Consider the following 21,894-nt stretch of genomic DNA (forward strand, 5'->3'; position numbering starts at 1 on the left):
GGCTCTTCCCTCTCTGAGAAATTTTGGGGGAAAACCAGGTATAGTAATAAATAATACCTCAAACTAAAGTTAGGATAATATAATTGACATTGCTGGATTCCTTGTAAGACCAGGAATATTTTGAATATAAATGTCATATATTTTTCACAAAAGATAACATACTTACTCAGATTAAACATTTTATCTAAAAATTTTATGTTTAATGCAAAATATATGATGTTTATATTCAAAATGATCATCAAATTGTAAGAATTCCAGCAATGTAAATTATATTCTGGCCGGGTAATTTGTATGAATTTTATGAGCTAAAACAAATATCTTCAGTTAATAAAAAAAAAAAATATTCTTCACGACACTATCTGTCAATCAAAGTACCCCACCTGCCTCTCTTCCAACCGCGCGGTCAGTCCCAACCCTCCCCCCCACCCCCCACCAATCCTCCCTTCAAGAGATGTTGGGTGAAAAATTTAGATTTTAACATTTTGTATTAAATAATACCTCAGATTAAAGTTAGGATAATATAATTGACATTGCTGGATTCCTTGTAAGACCAGGAATATTTTGAATATAAACGTCATATATTTTGCACAAAAGATAACATACTTACTCAGATTAAACATTTTATCTAAAAATTTTATGTCTAATGCAAAATATATGATGTTTATATTCAAAATGATCACCAAATTGTAAGAATTCCAGCAATGTAAATTATATTCTGGCCGGGTAATTTGTATGAATTTTATGAGCTAAAATAAAAATCTTCAGTTAATAAAAAAAAAAAAAAATATTCATCACACGGTAACAGATGGTCGGTCGCCGGTCCCTCCCTCCCTCCCCCCCACCAACGTCCCTACTAGATAAATGTGTGGGAATACCGACTGTTTACCTTTTTAGTAATAAATAATAAATCAGACTAAAGTTAGGATAATATAATTGACATTGCTGGATTCCTTGTAAGACCAGGAATATTTTGAATATAAATATCATATATTTTGCACAAAAGATAACATATTTACTCAAGAGTAAACATTATATCTAAAATTTGTATGTCTAATGCAAAATCTATGATGTTTATATTCTAAATGATCATCAAATTGTAAGAATTCCAGCAATGTAAATTATATTCTGGCCGGATAATTTGTATGAATTTTATGAGCTAAATTAAAAAAAATTATACTTCACCGTGTAAAGGGGTACACCCACCGCGGAATGTGAGCATCCTGGGTTCTGGCAGGGCATCGCGTAAACGTGGAAACGCGGAATGTGGGACCGCGTAAAGTGAGGGTTGACTGTATTATTTTCGCATTTTTGACTTACGACCTGGTCGTCGATCCGTAACCCCGTCATAAGTTGAGGACTGACCAAACACGTAAACAAAAACCGCATAAACCCAGACTATACTTTATAAGACTACCCCAAATGTGACACTTACCATTGGGAGCTGACTGACCCAGTAGTCCTTTGCCAACCATCCCATTGACCAGTGCTGTTTACACATCCTTGGTTATTTAAAATAAGGCCAATTCACTTCAAGTAATGGCATCAAATGTTACCGGCTGGTGTAGTGTAAACACTAGTGACGTCACTTAAGCATCTGTTATTTAACAGGAACTAATGTCGGTGTCGAGTGAATTTTTTCCATTTACTTGAAATGGAATTATCGATTTATTTGTTTATTTATTTATTTATAATATACTGTAATATATTAAACACACCAAGTATTTTCTTTGGGGATGGATTACATGACCTGACGTGAGGTCACCTTACACAATGTACGCACATAGGGCGGCGTCACTTTCACAACAATTTTAATAATTAGTTACTTAATGAACAAAGGCAGAACACACCATACAGAAAACTTAGAGTAGACAACAATGACCCTAAATGGATAAATAATTATTTAAAGAATATTACTGGACAAAGGAAGGCTATACCTGGTAGGTGAAGTTTACCTGATGCATTTATGGTTGCATCATCATTAAGGACCAAACTCCGAATCAGATGACGTGACTTTGGCTTCTTCATTCTCATCCTAAATCTAGCATGAAGAAAACTACCACTGTCGGTAGTTTCAAGAATTAACGCAGTCATTTACTGAATATTCATTGTAAAAAAATAAATTTTAAATGAAATATTTATAGGAGACAAGTATTATGATAAGTAAATATACCGATATGCATTACTGGCCACTTCGGACACAAAGACGGGCTAAAAATAGCCCTATCTCCCCCTCTTACAGCGGCCAATGGGAAGCGTCTTGGTAATTAAATTTTTTTGTTTGTTTTCATTGTTTGTCTAATTTATCATGTTGTATCAAAGTAATATTACTAAAAGTTTTAGGCAGCTACCAAACAGGGAGATACTACCGCCTGGGAAGATAGTGAAAGCATAAAGTATTGACCAAGTCCCAGGTTGCTGATCTGACTTTCTGCCTCATTTACACACAATTGCAGGGTTTCAATTGTTTCTCTTACTTTGACAACACAACATACATACAGTATATATTGTTTCTCACTTTTGATCTTTTTCATTTTTTATTTATTTATTGTTCTTTATTATTACTACTGGGTATATTATTTTAAATTTTGAATTTATTATAAATTTTATTTACTATGAATTATTATTATTATTACAGGTTGTACCTCTCTAGTCCGGCAACCTCGGGGCCTGACCGGTGCCGGACCATGGAAATTGCCGGACCATGGAAATTCACCCTTTTCCTGGATAGATAATGACTTGTGCTCATGCCTGGAAGCACTAGCACCACTTTCTCTGCATCATGGTCTCTTTGAAGACATATTGAAGGGTTAAATGTCGTATACAGTAGTAGCTTCTCAAATTTCGCTTGTTTTTAATTCAATGTATTTTATTGGAACACACACACACACACAAAAAATAAAAATAAAAATTTTGACGGCGGAAACTTGAATTTCGACGGGTTTGAACGGACCGCCAATGTGCAGACGACGTGCATAATCGTGTAAACAGCATCATTTCTCTTATGTACAAAAGATTCATTATTGTTTATTACTGAATGTCTTTTTTATTGAATTAATGTTTATGTGTGCAAAATGAGCAATACAATTCATTAATAATACGTAGAATATTAAAACACACGAGGAAATGACACAGCATTGTTTTCGTTGATTACAAAACCAGTGACTGACTGGTTCTACATATAAAACTGAAGAAAATAAGACCTTGGTTGTAGCTGTAGTAAAATTAATATGGTTGTTTTAAGTAATGTTATTTAATGTTAATAAATGGAACAATAGAAGTAGCTAACGATAATGGTAAAGAAAAAGAGAGATCGCGTATGTAAGTGCGCACACGTGAAAACATATCGTCATTACTTTACAAAAGAATATGAAAGCAACACTTATTTACTGTTCATATATATTTTAATTAATGTTTCTGAATTTGTTTTTATTGAATTAATGTTTGTGTGTGCAAAATTAACAATACAATTTATTAATAATACGTGGAATATTAGAGGAGACGAGACGGCTGCCGGCATTGTTTATGTTAAAGCTTACAAAACCAGTGACTGATTGGTTCTACATATAAAACTGAAGAAAATAAGACCCTGATTGTAGCTGTAGTAAAATTAATGTAAAAAAAATTAATATGGTTGTTTGAAGTACCTGTAATGTTATTTAATGTTAATAAATGGAACAATATAAGTAGCTAACCATTACTGGTAAAAAAAAAAGTGAGACTGCTCGTATGTAAGTGCGCACATGTGAAAACATATCGTCATTACTCTACATAAGAATATGAAGCAACACTTATTTACTGCTCATATATATTGAAGGGTTAAATGTTGTACTCTGTATAGACAAGCAGAGAGAGAGAGAGAGAGAGAGAGAGCAGCCGAATGGCTTTGTTTTTTTTTTTTTAAGGGGATTAGCCCACCCGGGCATAGGTCACTGACCCACATTGGGGCCTGAGGGGCAAAAATTTAATACTCCTGTAATAATAATAATAATTCAAGAAAAAAAAAAAAAAAAGCTGCCTATCTACCTATTGGACAAACTAAAATCGTTCCGGACCACGGGAGTTTCCGGACCACAGAATGCCGGACTAGAGAGGTACAACCTGTATTACTATTATTACATTTTCGTACCCCAGGCCCCGATGTGGGCCAGTGACTTGTGCCCGGGTGGGCTAATCCCCGTAAAAAAAAAGATAATAATGCTATGATTGAGTTATAAATATATTTATTTGTGGAATTATTATTTCGATAATTATTTGTAAAACCTACGTGGTCTCCCAAGGAGAAGCCTGACGACAGTCTGCGTGGGTGTGTCGCTGAGAACTTCTTATGAAGAGTAATGCAAATAAAATAAAGTCTAAATGAATTATTTATGGGAAATACGTATTATGATCAGTAAAGAAATGCATTATTGGCCAACTTGGACACAAAGGCAAGTGAGAATATGACCCCTAAAAGTGCGTAGTGACAGCAAGCGTAGGATGTAAAAAAAAAACACTCCCTTTTTTGTCTCGTCACTGGCAAATGGCGGGCGGCGCGTGATGATAGCTGCGTTTATTACCGGGGTATGTTGTTATTTTACGGTATGTTAAACAGGTTTATAATACATTTTTATTATTTTAATATACCGGTAATCTTGCTTTTAATCCAGCTTCCCAAACGTAAGTTTCAGTATAAAATAATTAGTGGTAGGACCGTGTAAGTGGTTTACGATGTTTCCATCACCACTCTTGACACACTAAACCACAGGATGTAGAAGTTCGAATTTCATACCAGGTATTTAAGACGACCCCCAATTTTGGGCTGACTTTTTTAAGGTTCAAATTCCGTCTTATAGGCCGAGATATATGGCATACAGAAAATCATTGCCATTTCTATAGAAAACAGTATATAGAACTAAAGTACCAAGTTTGTATTGGTACTCACCGATGGGCGGAGGTGGTAGAGCGAGTGTGTGGTGGGTAGTGGGGCAGAGGAGGAGGGTGGGAGGGCGGGAGAGGAGGAGGGCGGGAGAGGAGGAGGGTGGGGGAGGAGGAGGGCGGGAGAGGAGGAGGGCGGGAGAGGAGGAGGGTGGGAGAGGAGGAGGGTGGGAGAGGAGGAGGGCGGGAGAGGAGGAGGGTGGGAGAGGAGGAGGGTAGTGAGTCACTGAGACACTGCAGCTGCAGCTGCCTCCTCCTCCTCCTCCTCCTCCTCCTCCTCCTCCTCCTCCTTCTGCTCTGACTGGGGCTTCTCCGCCGCTGCTTACTCCTCCTCCGTTGTTGGCGTGAGTGACTCGGCAACAACCATATCTGAACTGACAGCTTCACCAGTCATCTTTATGCTGTGGAAGTTATACTGACGCTTAAATCGTTGAAACCATCCTCGGCTGGCTGTAAAGGGTCTCTTCCTTCGATCCTTCACCCTCTTCTGCCTTTAAGTCATGAAACAAGGATCTGGCCTTATGCTGGATAACCATAAGGCTCACAGGGGCATTGTGTTGATTCTGGTCCTCCATCCACATTGCCAGCATCTTTTCCACCTTCTCTATCACAGTGCTTCTAGTACGAGTCGTCTTGGTAGCACTCAGAGAAGAACCACTTCCAGCACTAACCTTAATCTTGTCAGAGTTGGTCCGGATAGTACGCACTGTTGTGGGGGTTAGACCAAGCACAGCGGCTATGTCCACAGCAGGTTCCCCTTTTTCAAATCGGGTTAATACATCCATTTTCATAGCCAGGGTAATGGTCTTACGTTGCCTCTTCACTACACTAGCATCAGTAGCACTTGATAGGCACTTGGAAGCCATTTTGAATGGTTAGAGTACAGTTTTAGAGCAAAAGCACTTTAGCACAGACGAATGATGTGAAGTCGTAACCGAGCCGAGAGAGCGTAGCGCAGCCAGACGAGCGGGTGATGAGCCGTAGAAAGTAGTCATTGACGATGCAAAACGACGTAGTATCAGATCCCTGGGACATTAAACGAAATTTTGGTCTCTAAAGTTTAGCGACGTAGTACAGAAACAACATTAAGCGGGACTACGTTACATGAGGACTTACTGTACATACATGCATATACAGTACAGTAATCCCGCGTTTTTCGCGGAATTACGTTCCTGAAACCCCCGTGAAAAACCAAAACTGCGAATACTCTTTCAGGAATCCTGTACCTGTGGCCACCAAATAGCTCAGGTAGGTCATGCACTTAACCACGCCATGCTCTTCACTCACGGCCCAGTGGTCACACTGATCACTGATGCACTGTACCGGCATTTACTAACATCATTATTTGAAACTAATCTTATTGTAGTACAGTATATGAATGGAAAAAATGTAAACACAGTTATATACAAAAAAAAATTATTTACAAGCAAATAAATTTTTTTTTATTTCGCTGAGGTCGGCAACACCCGCATTGCCAGCCTCTCCCTGCTGTCCTGGCGTCTGCCCGCCCTCACACAGTCACACCAGCCAGCCAGTCCTCTTCCACCCACATTCCTCCACTTGAAGACTTGTATTCTGACAAAAGAGACAAATGAATTGTCAGTCTTCACCACATCTTGAGCCATAGCTCATACCACCTCTGAGCTTGTCCAATAAAACTGTTTTTCCGTTAAGGTCATCACTATTCTTGATCTCTTGGTCACTTTAGAGTCTTTGCTAGTAATATTTGCCTTTGATGAGGCTGGCTTACGTCCCGGAGCCATGTGGAATGCACGTGGGAGGACAAACAGAAGAGGTAATCACAGTAGCGTTCACAGTACAGTAGGCACGTGTGGACTGAGGCTTCTCGGAGCAGCGGGTGTCTGAGGCTTCTCGGAGCAGCGGGTGTCTGAGGCGGGAAAGGGTGGTGTCTGTTTGCCGCACCGCACAGGGGAATATAAAAAATGGTGCAAAATGTAAAAAAAAAAATTTTAGGGATATTTTATATATACAGCTCCTCCCCAACTTTCGACCTGCCTCAGTCGTACCAAAATTTTCTCAAATTACGTATGTTCGAGTCCCAAAGTCAGTACACAGACAAAATTTTTTTTTATAATTCTCTTTAAAATGGCTGGCAAGCTTAAAAGTGAGAGTTTTGTGGTGCTGAGAAGAAAAAGAGACACCCATTTCAGATTTTCTATGTATTATTTAAGCATTTTTGACTTACGACCTGGATTTGGGTCCCTAACCCCGTCGTAAGTCGGGGAGGAGCTGTATACAGCACTTATATAATTTTTTAGTAAAAAAAAAAACGCGAATGGTCAAAACCGCGATAAAAAAAACTAGAAAAACACGGGATTACTGTACACTAACACACACAGCCAAAGAAACACTCGCATCCACTAGCCTTTTAAATTAAGGTCTGTAAATAAACTGTAATGATTTGTACCTGATTTATTTGTTACTAAATCCTAATTAGACTATTATTATAATGTATATTAAACACATCACTGTAAGAGAGAGAAACCACAAGGAATTAAGAGATAGCAAGAGGACAAGGGTAGAGCTCTGTGCCTGAGACAATGTTTCACTAGTGGTCTACCTTAACAGAACAGAGTACTGTAATAATACAAGAGGCACATATTGGGACATAATACATCAATACTTCAAACAGTCTTACAACTCCTTTTAGAAATATATTAGTAATAAGAACACCAAATGTTATTACTGTACTGTAAATGACCATAATTTCATGCTTACATAAACATTTAAGCAAAAATCCTAAAGTAATTTAATTAATTTAAAACTTCTTGTTTACCTTGAAGTCATTATATGACAGGATGACGGCTTTATGGGTGTTGAACAACAACACTATAAACAGCTGCAATGGCTGAAACTCATGATGAACCACAATCTGGAAAGAAAAATAAACAATAAATATATAACAAATGAATAACATACGGTGAACCCTCACTTTACGCGGTCAATTGAACCCACGGCAGCCCGCGTAAAGTGAGAAACGTGTAAAGTGAACAACATAACATATGGGATTAATTGAAATAGAGACCGGGCCGACCCCCAAACTCCACTTTTTCAGACACAATACCTATGTTGTAGTAAAAATAACTTCTTAATTTTATGATGGTATGCACACACAATTAATAATTCAGAGAAATATCAATAATATTAGGTTTTTTAACACTTACATTAGTAGAAAAGATGGCTGGGCACACGGGGATGGAGGATTGGTTCCGAGGCAGAGGGTAGATTATTGGCCCTCACCTGTATCACTTGTCTCAATTGTATCACTAACCACCACAGAGGCTAGCAGGGCCTCTTTGTCAAACCCCTCAAAGTCCATATAAGTCCATATCCTCACTATCATTATCACTATCACTGACTTGGGCCCACTGTGGTGGGTGGCGGGTGAAGAACTCGGTAATGTTTTGATGACTGGGCGACCTTGTGCGCACCCTGCTCGCGCCGCTCTCCGCGTAAAAGGGTACACACACCGCGGAAAGTGAGCATTCCGTGTTCGGCAGGGTACCGCGTAAACGTGGAAACGCGTAAAGTGGGACCGCGTAAAGTGAGGGTTGACTGTACTGTATATATCAGGGGTGGCCAAACAGCTGCTTGAGCCACATGCAGCTCTTTGACAATGTGCAGCTCACAAAAATATACTTAATGAACTCCTTTTTGCATCACAATCAATATAAAAGGTACTGGTAAATAAGTAAAATGTTTGAGCTTTATATTTATAAACTGAGGCCACTGGATTAAAACATAAGTTAAACATTAAAGGTGAGTAAAAATATTTAAGAATTAAATCTTAATTTTAAGGCTGGAATTTAGTCAGGTTTTGTTCATTAGCGGGCGGGGAAAGGGAGGTGGCCTCACGTCATGATATGTACATTAACGCAGTGTAACACAAGATGTTGAAATGTCCAGATCTAGTCGGTACACTCTGGATACAGGTTGTGTTTACAGCTCATAAAAATAAGTTCCTTTTAAATACTGTTAACTTTATTTGATAGCCCTGTGTCTGTGAACATTTGTGAAGGAAGATGGCATCATCAAATTATAAGAAAGGAAAGTATGAAGCCAGATTGTGAGGAAAGTTTTCCATTTACCAATAATGGAGGTAAACCTTTGAAGCTCATCTGTAATGTGTCACTCACTCACTACAAAACCAGAACTGTACTGTAACTTGAAACGACACAAATAACCCAATTTTTTCCCGTGTTTATCCACCTAAATCAGAATTATGGAAAGACAAGCTAGCTGTGTTAATATCATCACTAAATAGCCTTTAGACACTGTTGACAGTGTTCAAGGAAGTTGATAAGAGTGAAGCTGGTTTTGTTACTGCATGGAATAATACTCATGTTGATGTAACTGTGACACAAGAGATGTTAGACTTAGTGGTGCTAAAAGAAACAACTTGTGTTGAGGTAGTGCAAATTATAATATCCTAACTTTAGTCTGAGATATTATATAAAATAAACATAAAGAAATCACCAATCTTTTATCTTGGAACACAAGGAGGGGAGCATGGGAAGAGGGGGGGAGGGGGGAACAGTGGGGGTGAGGTGACAATGTTTGGTGTTTGTTTCTATATTTGAGATAAGATTTGACAGTTGGCACTGAGCCTGTGTGTTTATTTATCATTACTTAGGTGACAAAGCTCTTCTCATAATTGCCACCAAACGACCTGGGTGAATATAACTTATTGTTGGGATTCTGTCTGATAGTGATTTATTTGAATATCTGTATAAACAATCTATATTTGCAATAGACATAACAATTTGTTACAGTCAACCCTCACTTTACGCAGTTAATGTAACACAAGTGCAGCGGAAAGTGAAAACACGTAAACTGAATAACATATGGGATTAAATGATAGAGACAGCTACCCAAACTCCACTTTCCTTCAATACCTATGTTCTAGTAAAAATAACATCTTAATTTTATGATGGTACATGCACACAATTAATGCTTAGAGAAATAGAAATACAGTGCATAAGTTAATGTCCATTCAAATAATGGATAACTCCTCCCCTCTTCTACACTACACTCTCTGGCTCTTCCCTCTCTGAGAAATTTTTGGGGGAAACCACTGGAATTTAGGTATAGTAATAAATAATACCTCAAACTAAAGTTAGGATAATATAATTGACATTGCTGGATTCCTTGTAAGACCAGGAATATTTTGAATATAAATGTCATATATTTTGCACAAAAGATAACATATTTACTCAGAGTAAACATTATATCTAAAATTTGTATGTCTAATGCAAAATCTATGATGTTTATATTCAAAATGATCATCAAATTGTAAGAATTCCAGCAATGTAAATTATATTCTGGCCGGATAATTTGTATGAATTTTATGAGCTAAATAAAAAAATTATACTTCACCCGCGTAAAGGGGTACACGCACCGCGGAATGTGAGCATCCTAGGTTCTGGCAGGGCACCGCGTAAACGTGGAAACGCGGAATGTGGGACCCCCGTAAAGTGAGGGTTGACTGTACATGTACAGTACAGGTTGGCACTTAGGTCCATTGTTAACCGAGGGACCACTGTAAACTTTTATTTCGTAAGTAAGGAAATCAAATTAAAAGTAATGTACTGTACTGTACACTACAATAGATAAAAAACAGAAACAGTAACATAGGCATTTCTTATATCTATCAAAACATATTATGGATATATAGTTACTGTACTGTATCATTATACGCCTGGCAGCACAATCTATAAGAATACGCGATGCATATGTGACGCAAACGTGACTGTGCCCGCTCTAGGGCCATTTAGGTTCGCTACGTCCCATTATTTGAATTTTTTTTTCAATTTCAATTGTTTATTCCTTGATAGAGGAAGCAGGATCCTAGTGCTGTCACTTGGTACCTCTGTACCATAACACCAGAAGCAACTGGCATGTGTCACAAGTATATACAGTACAGTACAGTCATCCCTTGGTTATCGCGCCTAATTGGGGCCCCGCCGAGTGCGTGATAAAGAAAAACGCAATAACGAAAGTACAGAACCTATGGGATTTATTCTAATTGGTTGCAGGCACCCAAGACCCAGCCCCAAGTTTCCCATTTTACGACCATTTAGACCCAAAAAATATAAATATAATATTATGGTAAATATCATAAACACACACAGGCATGGCTAGGTTTATTACAAAGTGATGAAAAAGGTACGCTTAATACTGTACTCCACAAAACATGTAGCTATGCTTTTTTTATTTGGTCCCCCATCATAAGAGTCCGTTTTCTCTCACATCAGGACACCTGAGTCTTCCGTTTTCTCTCAATCTTAGAGTGCACCAGAGACTTCGTTATTCCTTAGTAATGACACAGAATTTGAAATTGCAACCCCAATTGCAACTGGGGTTGCAATTGTTGAGGCAACTAGATATGTCTGATTACAGCAAATGTGTTATTGTCAATTTGTAGGTGAAAGATTTTATCCTCAATAGATGTAGGTTAACATTACACCTGGAGGCAAATGCTTAAAAAAAGCCTAAGGAAGGAAGCATATTCCTTTAACACATAATATCTGACCAGTATGGGGAGGATCATCGTGTCTCCGTCAGGGGGTCGTGGAGTGGTGGTCCAGCAGGCGTCATGGATTATTTTTATTATTTTTTTTTTTTTGGGGGGGGCACAGACGTATATGCGATCGGACGTTGTTCGGTCGGACGTTGACCGGCGCATGACTGTATTTACATGTAATGTTTTTTTTTCCAACTAAAAGACCATTTAAACAGCAGATACTTTTCTCCAAGTTTAGTCCATGTCATTAACATATTGTATACATTTTTACTCCTGACATTGGGAAAGTGTTCATGTCTTGCTATAATCAGGTGGAGACAAGTAGGAAACATTATCTCAAGGTTTCATATCTTGTAGATAACTTGCCTTGTATATGAAAGGAAAGATTTTTGGTACAAAGATAATTTCCTGTTTGATAGAAAACTAACAGTTATGTTGATATTTTTCAAGATTTTATCCCAATTCATCTGTACAGTGAGTTCATCACTGTCACAGCAACATTATGATACCTAATGCTGTACTTTGGTATATTCTACTGACTTCATCCACAGACCAGGCCATAGTTCTCTTTATTACACTCACCCAACCCCAAGTTGGTGACAAACTTATTACTTTATTGTTTGATTTAATAAGGACAAAGAAAAATGGAACAGATAATACACTCAATTCCTACATTCTTATGGTTATCACAGGCTTTATTTACCTATATTCACTGTAAGTGATCGTATTTCATTCCCAGAATTGGCTAATAATCCTAGAAAATAGGAAAATGAGGTGCACCTTAGCTTGGGATATAAGTTTTTCATGCTCGTAAATCGTATAGCAAGAGAAAACGTTTCGTGCCACTGACAATGTTTTGAGGGTGCAAGCATACCAACCCACCAGTCTTCTGCCAGTTGGTACATTTGACTACACCACGATGACGTAGTAGTAACAAACGACGGTCGGGAACCACCATGGCCAACGGCCATTCTTGCATAATCACAAAACTTTTCTTCCATTATATTATGACCGCTGGGATGCCACAGCTTGGTGTACACCGCAGCAGCTCTTGCATGTGGCCCTTATAACACACCAAGTCGGTTATTATTACAGATCCAGATATAAGAGACTTACAGCTTTAGTCCGTTATATCAAGGGTTTGCTGTACAGTATTACCCCGCTTTATCCGTTTTTTTTATGCGTTTCCACGTTTACGCGGTACCTTGCCAGACCCGGAATGCTCACTTTACGCGGTGCGTGTACTCTTTTACGTGGAGAGCGGCGCGGGCAAGGTGCGCACAAAGTCGCCCAGTCATCAAAACATTACCGAGTTCTTCACCCGCCACCCACCACAGCCAGCCCAAGTCAGTGATAGTGAGGATATGGACTTATATGGACTTTGAGGGGTTTGACAAAGAGGCCCTGCAAGCCTCTGTGATGGATAGTGATACAAGTGATACAAGTGATACAGGTGAGGGCCAATAATATGCCCTCTGCCTCGGAACCAACCCCCCATCCCCGTGTGCCTAGCCATCTTTTCTACTGATGCAAGTGTTAAAAAACCTAATATTATTGATATTTCTCTTAATTAATTATTAATTGTGTGTTCATACCATCATAAAATTAAGAAGTGGAGTTTGGGGGTCAGCCCAGTCTCTATTTCAATTAATCCCATATGTTATGTTGTTCACTTTACGCGTTTCTCGCTTTACGCGGGCCGCCGTGGGTTCAATTGACCGCGTAAAGTGAGGGTTCACTGTAATTTCTTTCCAGTAAAAATTATCATGCAAATGAAACTCTGACAAGGTTACAAGTTAAAGCAATTAGGAGGTTATGCCTTACTTTGGTAACATGTTTTGAGGGGAGTTTGTTGGAGCGTATCACCTTCCCATCATGGAACTCAACCAGGTAGCCCAGGGTGGTGGCAATAAGAGTATGCTCCTTTATACATCCTGTGAAAAGAAAAAAGAAAAGTTTAATATGAGTACAATCCTTACAGTACTGTACTGTACATTACAGCTTTTAAAGTTACTACAATAAGTCCTCGCTTAACGTTGTTTCGGTACTACCTCGCTAAACTTTGGAGACCAAAAATTCGTTCAACGTCCCGGTGATTCAGTACAACATCGCTTTGCCTCGTCACGGACTACTTTTTACGGCACAACACCCGCTCGTCTGGCCGCACTACGCTCTCTCGGCTTGGTGCGCTGCCCTCACTCGTGTAACGTCACAGCATTCCCAAGTGACACCAAGCCAGTCTTTGTTACGACTTCACATCATTCGTGTGTGCTTAAGTGCTTTTGCTCTAGTACTGTACTCTAACCATTCAAAATGGCTTCCAAGCATCCTTCAAGTGCTACTGATGAGTGAAGAGGCAACGTAAGACCATTACCCTGGCTATGAAAATGGATGTATTAACACGATTTGAAAAAGGGGAACGTGCTGTGGACATAGCCGCTGTGCTTGGTCTAACTCCCACAACGATGCGTACTATCCGGACCAACGCTGACAAGATTAAGGTTAGTGCTGGAAGTGGTACTACTCTGAGTGCTATTAAGACGACTCGTACTAGAAGCACTGTGATAGAGAAGGTGGAAAAGATGCTGGCAATGTGGATGGAGGAATAGAATCAACGCAATGCCCCTGTGAGCCTTATGGTTATCCAGCATAAGGCCAGATCCTTGTTTGACGACCTGAAGGAAACAGAGGGTGAAGGATTGAAGGAAGAGACCTTTACAGCCAGCCGAGGATGGTTTCAACGATTAAACGTCGTTATAACTTCCACAATACAGTATAAAGATGACTGGTGAAGCTGTCAGTTCAGATACGGTTGTTGCTGAGACATTCCCGCCAGAATTCAAGCAGATTATCCAGGAAGGAGGCTACTCACCGAAGCAAGTCTTCAATGTGGATGAGACTGGTCTCTTTTAGAAGAGGATGCCTGAGAGGACCTATATCTCCAAGGAGGAGAAAAGAGCGCCAGGTTTTATAGGGGCAAAAGATCGCTTGACGCTGCTGCTTGGCACGAACACTGCCGATGACTTCAAGCTGAAGCCTCTGCTGATTTCTCGTGCTGCCAACCCACAGGTCCTGAAAGGTTACACTAAGGATCACCTTCCAGTGATTTACAAGGCAAACAAGAATGTATGGATAACCGGCGCCATATTTAGCCAGTGGTTAAACGTGTACACCGTCCCTGCACTGAAGGAATACTGTGCCAAGGAGAACCTTAACTTCAAAATTCTTCTGATCCTTGACAATGTTCCAGCTCAACCTCCCAATCTCGACGACTTGCATGACAGTGTAAAAGTTACATTCCTGCCTCCCAACACGACAGCACTGATGCAGCCTATGGACCAAGGCGTCATCGCCGCAGTCAAGGCGTATTATTTATGCCGTACCATGGCCCAGCTGCTCAAGGCTACAGACGGAGAATATAAACCAACGATCCGAGAATATTGGCGCAGCTTCAACATTCTTCATGCAATTGACAACATTGGCAAGGCATGGGAAGAGGTTTCAGAAAGTTGCCTGAGTGGTGTGTGGGGTAAACTGTGGCCCGAGTGAGTCAACAGTTTTACAGGATTCACGGACTTAGTCCCAGCTGTGAATAGGGATATTCTCAGCTTGGCTAGACAGGCAGGCTTTGATAAGCTGGAATCAGAGGATATTGAGGACGTCCGGGCATCCCATACAGGAGAGCTCACCAACGAAGATCTGCAACAGCTAACAGAACAGTCCCGTTGAAGACGACGATGAAGAAGAACCTCAACGAACTCTAACTTCCAAGAGGTTGACAGAATCGTTGAATATGTTCCAGCAAGTAATGCAAATGCTTCCAGATGACGACCCAAACAGAGAACCTAGCTCGAAGGTTCAACGCAGCATTGATGACAGTCTTGGTTGTTACACCAAGGAGAAGAAGATGAGTAGCACCAAGCAGTCAACACTGGATTCATTTGTTCGTCGCAAGATGGCAGGAGGAGTTTCTTCACAACAGCCGGCAGCCGAGGAGGAGCAAACAACAACTGAGGAGGAGCAAACAGTGGCGGAGGAACCTCAGTCAGAGCAGGAGGAGGAGGAAGCAGCCGCAGCGTCTCGGTGACGCCCACTCTCCTCCTCTCCCACCCTCCTCCTCTCCCACCCTCCTCCGCTCCCTCCATCCTCCTCCTTCGCCCCACTACCCACCACACACCCGCTCTACCACCTTTGCCCATTAGTGAGTACCAATACAAACTTAGTAGTTGTATATGTATACACTATTTTCTATAGAAATGGCAGTGATTTTCTGTATATGTAATGTATTTCATGGGGCAAAGAGGAGCTCAGGAACGTAACTCCCGTTTTCTATCTATTTCTTATGGGGAAAATTGATCCACTTAAAGTTGTTTCGTATAACGTTGTATTTTCAGGAACGTAACCCCGACGTTAAGAGAGGACTTACTGTATTCATTCTATTAGTACAGTACAGTACAGTACAGTACAGTACAGTTAACAACCTACCTTCTCCTTCAAGTTGATCCAGTGTGTTAACAAGTTTGTAGAATGCAACACTTGCAGAAGTAACATCAGCAAATTCTCTTGGAATTGTCTCAGGTATCTTGTAACATTCACATTCCATTATGAAGTCCTGCAAAAATTAATACAAATGTTACTTGTGGTAAATTACTTTTATACGAGGAAAGCGGTGAACCTAAAACAAAATTATTGCTTAATGATGAAATTCTGCTTTGTAGAGTACAGTAGTTCTGTATGTTAGGTCAAACAGATTTATTACGTGCAGTAATGAGATAAAAATGAAAGTTCAGCAAACTTTTATTTACATTTTTTTAGTAAAACTTCAAATTGTGTTTCAACAAAAAGTGATTATCAATATTCTTGTTACAATAGAACCCCAGTTATCTGGCACCTAAGGAGATTGAAAGGTGCCACATTAATTTATTTCATGGTTAGTTGAAGCTCACTCTAAAGGTCCTCCAATAAATCCTACAACGCACAGTGCTACATGCTCACTTCCCAGCCAGGGTTTGGTGGCTTTAGGCTTACAGTTTTTATCGTACATAATATCACAGACTAAAGTTAGGAGCTATAATTTGCATTGCTGGAATCCTTGCAAGACAGCGAATAATTTGAACATAAACGTCATATATTTTGCACAAGCGATAAAAATTAATCACCTGTATCACATTACAGTAGTGATTTATGAGTTCTAGTGTATATGTACGTATATGTATATTTGTATATCTGTATATCAGCATATACCTAGATCACACGCACCTACAGTGATTTACTTGCATATATGTATATTTATTGATTTAAGGGCGATTTAGGAGTGTTTCTGACTTTACGCGAAGTCCCAGGAACGTAACCCTCACGTAAGTTGAGAGTCTACTATATATATATGGATTACCCCGGGGGTTAGGATACAGTTTCCAATTTCAAGCTAAAAATTTTCAAAATGGGTCATAAGCGCGACAGACGCTAGCCCACCAGAGCTCCACCCCCACCATCCCACCTCTCTGTCTTCAGTTGCCACGAGGGGATTGGTGGAGGAACACCTGCCTCTTGTGTGTGTCAATTAAGTGTGCTTAAGCCTCTCATACTCATTCATAATGCCCAAACACAAGCCAACCTCTGCCTCTGGTCCTCCAGCAAAGAAACAACGCTCTGTGATGACCCTGGAAGAAAAAGTGGCCGTGTTAGACTTTATAAAAGGCGGCATGTTGGTCGCTGCCGTGGCACAGAGATACAGACGCAACGAATCAAGCTTGAGGTCCATTAAGACTCGGGGGAAGGAAATTCGTGAAACCATGTCTACAAGTGCCTCATTTACTGCTAAGGTGACTAGCAAGGTTGGAGATGTAACTCTAGTGAAGGTGGAGAAGGCATTAAACATCTGTGTAGGGGATATGAACCACAAACGTGTCCCCATCGACGGCAACGTGCTCAGGGAGAAGGCACCGAGTCTTTATGACCAGTTTAAATCTGAGGTTCCTCAGGGCGAAGCATCCACCAGCTCTGAGAAGAATTTTAAAACCAGTGCAGGTTGGCTCAACAGTTGCAGAAAGCGTTTCAACCCGAAAAATATTAGAATCGCCGGCGAATCGGCATCAGCGGACGAGGCAGCTGCATGGGTGTTCCCAGACGAATTCAGGAAATTGATTGAGGAAAAGGGATATCTTCCAGAGCAGGTCTTCAATGCTGACGAAACAGGTTTGTTTTGGAAGAACATGCCAACTAGAACCTACATTTCCATGACTGAGAACCAGGCCCCTGGGTTCAAGGCTGCGAAGAACCGCGTCACCCTCCTACTATGTGGCAACGCAGCAGGGCACATGATAAAGCCAGGTATGACATATAGGTCTGCCAACCCTCGTGCTCTGAAGGGAAAAAATGAGAATCTCCTCCCCATCTACTGGCAGTCAAACAAGAAAGCCTGGGTGACAGCAATGATTTTCCTTGAGTGGTTCCACTAATGTTTTATCCCCGAGGTAAAGAACTACCTAGAGAAGCTGGGACTGCCTTTCGAGGTGTTGCTGGTCGTTGACAATGCACCAGGCCGCCCGGATGCCATAAAATTCGCATACAATGACGTCGAGGTAGTGTTCCCTCCACCAAACACCACCTCCATCCTCCAGCCTCTCGACCAGGGCATGATTCTGTGCTTTAAGGCAGCCTACACAAGTCTCACCTTCGTCTTCATTCGCAACGCCATGGAGGACGGCACTAACAACAGTGTTATGGCATGCTGGAAGGAATTCAGCATTGCCAATTGCATCACTTTTGTGAAGGAGGCCATGAATGCACTGAAACCAGAGTCAGTTAATTCATATTGGCGGGCACTGTGGAGTGACTGTGCGCATGACTTCAAAAGAGTCCCTACGATCGACTGAAGTAAAGCACATCGTGACGGTGGCCAGGGCTGTAGGCGGTGATGAGTTTGAAGACATGGTTGAGCAGGAAATCGAGGAGTTAATTGAAGGGCACAGGGAAACTCTGACTGATGCTGAGTTGGGGGAAATAGTGAGAGCGGACGAAGAAGAACCAGAAGAGCCACAGCATGTTGGGATATACACAAGTTTAGTGAAGTGTTTCAGGTGGCCGAGCACTTGAAAAACTTAGTGTCTGAGTATGACCCCTCTATGGAGTGCAGCATCAACTTCTCACAAGGTCTTACAAGTGTTATGGCTCAGTATAAGAAAATGTTCCAGCAGCTTAAGAAACAACAACGACAGCTTCCCATCACCATTATCTTAAAGAAAACCTCAGTATCAACATAGTCAGCAGATCAGTCAACACCCTCAACTTCTCTCAGTGACCTTCAGCTGCCCACATCCTCCCCTGCAACATTATCTGACCTTGATGATCCCCCCACGGTCACGTTGGAAGAGGATGAATAATCTCAAACAACAACACAGGTTTGACTACATAAAGTTTTTCAACTAATATTTTTGGCTCGATACACCTAACTTTTTTCATTTAAATTTACTCATTTACATGCATACACTGTCCTAAGGGCAAAGCTGTACTGTTCATGTACTCAAAATAATGTACTAAATAATTTGTCTAGTGCAAACTATAGCATGATTATCTTCAAATTAATCACTATCTTACAAGAATCCCAGCAATGTAAGTTATATTCTCCCAGGTCACTTCTGTGACATTTTATAAGAGAAAAACTTAAAGTCACTCTAAAGGACAGATAAATAAATACAGTACTGTACTACCCACTAGACGTTCGGCACCAACTGTCACAATACATCACCTCCCTCCCTCCCTCTCTCTCCCCCATTTTCCCAGCCAGTTCTAGTGTATATGTACATATATATAGTGATTTAAGTGTGATTTAGAGGAGTGTCTCTGAATTTACGTGTTTTTGGGCTTTACACGAGGACCCAGGAACATAACCCTCGTGTAAGATGCAAGTCTACTGTACTGTACTAACCTTAAAGTTTATTTAAAAAAAAAAAAAAAAAATATGTAATATGCATAGAATCAAAGTTTAGTTCAGTAACCTACAATACAGCATACAAATAATACAAACAACTATACAAAATTGTGAAGCAGATATTTTCTTTGATATCACAATCGAGGTAACTTGTCCTGCGAGCTTTAGTGTCTGGGCTTGGAAATACTTCTCATATGAGGCTCCTCTGTAGTACATTAACCCTTTCACCATGTGGCTCGACTTTATTCACATTTTTATTTTTTTCCTTCATCTCATAAATCGACTTTCGTCCACATTCATAAATAAACTTTCTGTTAACACGTAACTCGACTACAGTCCTTCAAGGTTTCAGTCGTGAGCCGGCCCAGTAGATGTTGCCACCTAGCGGTGACTGGGGCAAGCTGAAGCTCCCGCCATCAAAACACTAGGAGTCAACATTGCTGCTCTGTTTTTCGCCCAGTTCCCCATTTTTATGACTAATAACTGTTTGTGATGTAGTGAAAGAATCATCACCTATAAAGGGAACTATAATAACGAAGAAAAGACACGGTCCTCTTCATGAGGTGGAGAAATTACTTGTGATATGGATGGAAGACCAGATACAAGAGCGTGTACCCTTAAGCCTTCTAACCATACAGGCTAAGGCAAGAAGCCTTTTCGAAAGCCTGAAGGAGCAGGCAGGAGATGAGTGCGACCAAACCTTCACAGCAAGTCATGGGTGGTTTAACAGGTTTGAAGAACAGCTACAATTTACATGATGTTAAGGTGAGTGGAGAGGCAGCTAGTGCTGATGTTGGTGCTGCCGAAGCTTTTAAGGAGGAGCTAGATCGTGTGATCGTGGAAGGAAATTATTTGCCTGAGCAAATAATCAATGTTGATGAAACTGGCTTATTATGGAAGCGCATGCCTGAACGGACATACATCCACAAAGAGGAGAAAACACTGCCAGGATTCAAGGCATTCAAGGACAGAATTACACTTCTGTTGGGGGGAATGTAGCTGGTTTCAAGATAAAGCCCTTCATGATCTATCATTCAGACAACCCAAGGGCTTTTAAACATGTCAGCAAGCACACACTGCCAGTGTTTTATTGCAGTAACAAGAAAGCCTGGATGACCCTAGTACTGTTTGAGGATTGGTTCCCGACTTGTTTCATTCCACGAGCCAAGGAGTATTGCCTGCAACAAGGGATTGCATTCAAGATTTTGCTAATTTTGGATAATGCTCCGGGACACCCACCACACCTGGACGACCTGCACCCTCATGTTAAGGTAGTCTACCTTCCACCTAACACTACCTCTATCATCCAACCCCTGGATCAAGGTGCTATTGCAGCTTTTAAAGCTAATTACAGTGGTCCCTCGGTTAACGAACACAATCCGTTCCAGCAGGTTGTTCGTTAACCGAAAAATTCGTTAACCGAAACCATTGTTTCAATGGGTTTTTGGGTAATTGGTTCCAGCTCACCAAAAATTGCCTAAATTCAACAAAAATGGTAGAAAAGTTCACTTACTTTGAGGTGTGTATGTAGAAGGCTCCTGGATGATGATGATGATGATGATGGGAATTAAAATGAGGGTGGAGGAGAAGGAAGAAGTGAAGGCATTGGGGTGGAAGAGAAGTCAACCCATGGCACCATTTCACCCATAAAATTTTAGTTCTCTTGGCGTATTTCAAGATTATTTTCTTTAAATCAACACTGCACTGCATTATATATTGTCAATATGTAAAATATATTTCAAAATGACCAATAATTTGCTTGGAAACACAGAAAAAAAGCGTTTAGTTGAAGAGAGTCTCAAGCAAGATGTTACCTCCAGTGAAAACAGAGAGAGACTAACGCCTGTTTGCTGTGTTAAGAGGCTGGATGCCGCGCATTAAACTAGTCACTTTACCTTCAATTATGTTCAATAATTGTTAAAATGACTAAAAAATTGAATATTAAACTTTTAAAATTATTGAATAGTATAAACTTCTTGATATTTACTAAAATAGTAAGGAATTTAAGCCCTAGAACCGATTATTGTATTGGCGGACTAATACTAAAGCTGGTTGACCGGCCAGTGCAAGCGAAAACATGTTGAGGTCGGTTCGTAAGGAATTTGTTAACCGAATTTTTGTTCGTTAACCGAATTTAAGAATCTTATGGGAGGCAGTTCGTTAACCAAAATTTCGTTAACCGAGGGACCACTGTATTTACGTACGACCTTCGCTCAGGCTGTTGCTGCTACTGAAGGTGAGAAAACGCTCAGACAGTTTTGGAAGGACTACAACATTTTGACATGTATAAAGAACATTATTGCAGCATGGGATGAGGTTACACAACAGTGCATGAATGGAAAATGGAAGAAAGTACTGAAAAGATATGTGAACAGTTTCAGAGGATTTAATGAAAATGAAGTTATTTCTGAGATTTGTAACTAGATAGTGGAGTTGGGTAAACATCTGGAGTTAGAAATTGATAATGAAGATGTTGAACAGTTGGTTGAAAGTGTAGCAGAAGAGC

General features: G+C 40.4%; 1 protein-coding gene across 1 annotated transcript in view; it reads right to left on the reverse strand.

The window, feature by feature from the left end:
* The window catches only part of LOC121864091, a 77,966-nt gene that overhangs the window by 45,078 nt on the left and 10,994 nt on the right, over positions 1-21,894 (reverse strand). The window contains exons 2-4 of the mRNA XM_042362999.1: positions 15,944-16,070; positions 13,283-13,392; positions 7,712-7,807 (exon numbers count right to left, since the gene is read on the reverse strand). Of these exons, the coding sequence (XP_042218933.1) occupies positions 7,712-7,807; positions 13,283-13,392; positions 15,944-16,061 (324 nt within the window). The 5' untranslated portion in view covers positions 16,062-16,070. The remainder of the gene's footprint in view (positions 1-7,711; positions 7,808-13,282; positions 13,393-15,943; positions 16,071-21,894) is intronic.

Source organism: Homarus americanus, unplaced genomic scaffold, assembly GCF_018991925.1.
Source record: "Homarus americanus isolate GMGI-L3 unplaced genomic scaffold, GMGI_Hamer_2.0 scaffold40135, whole genome shotgun sequence".
Classification (NCBI taxonomy): domain Eukaryota; kingdom Metazoa; phylum Arthropoda; class Malacostraca; order Decapoda; family Nephropidae; genus Homarus; species Homarus americanus.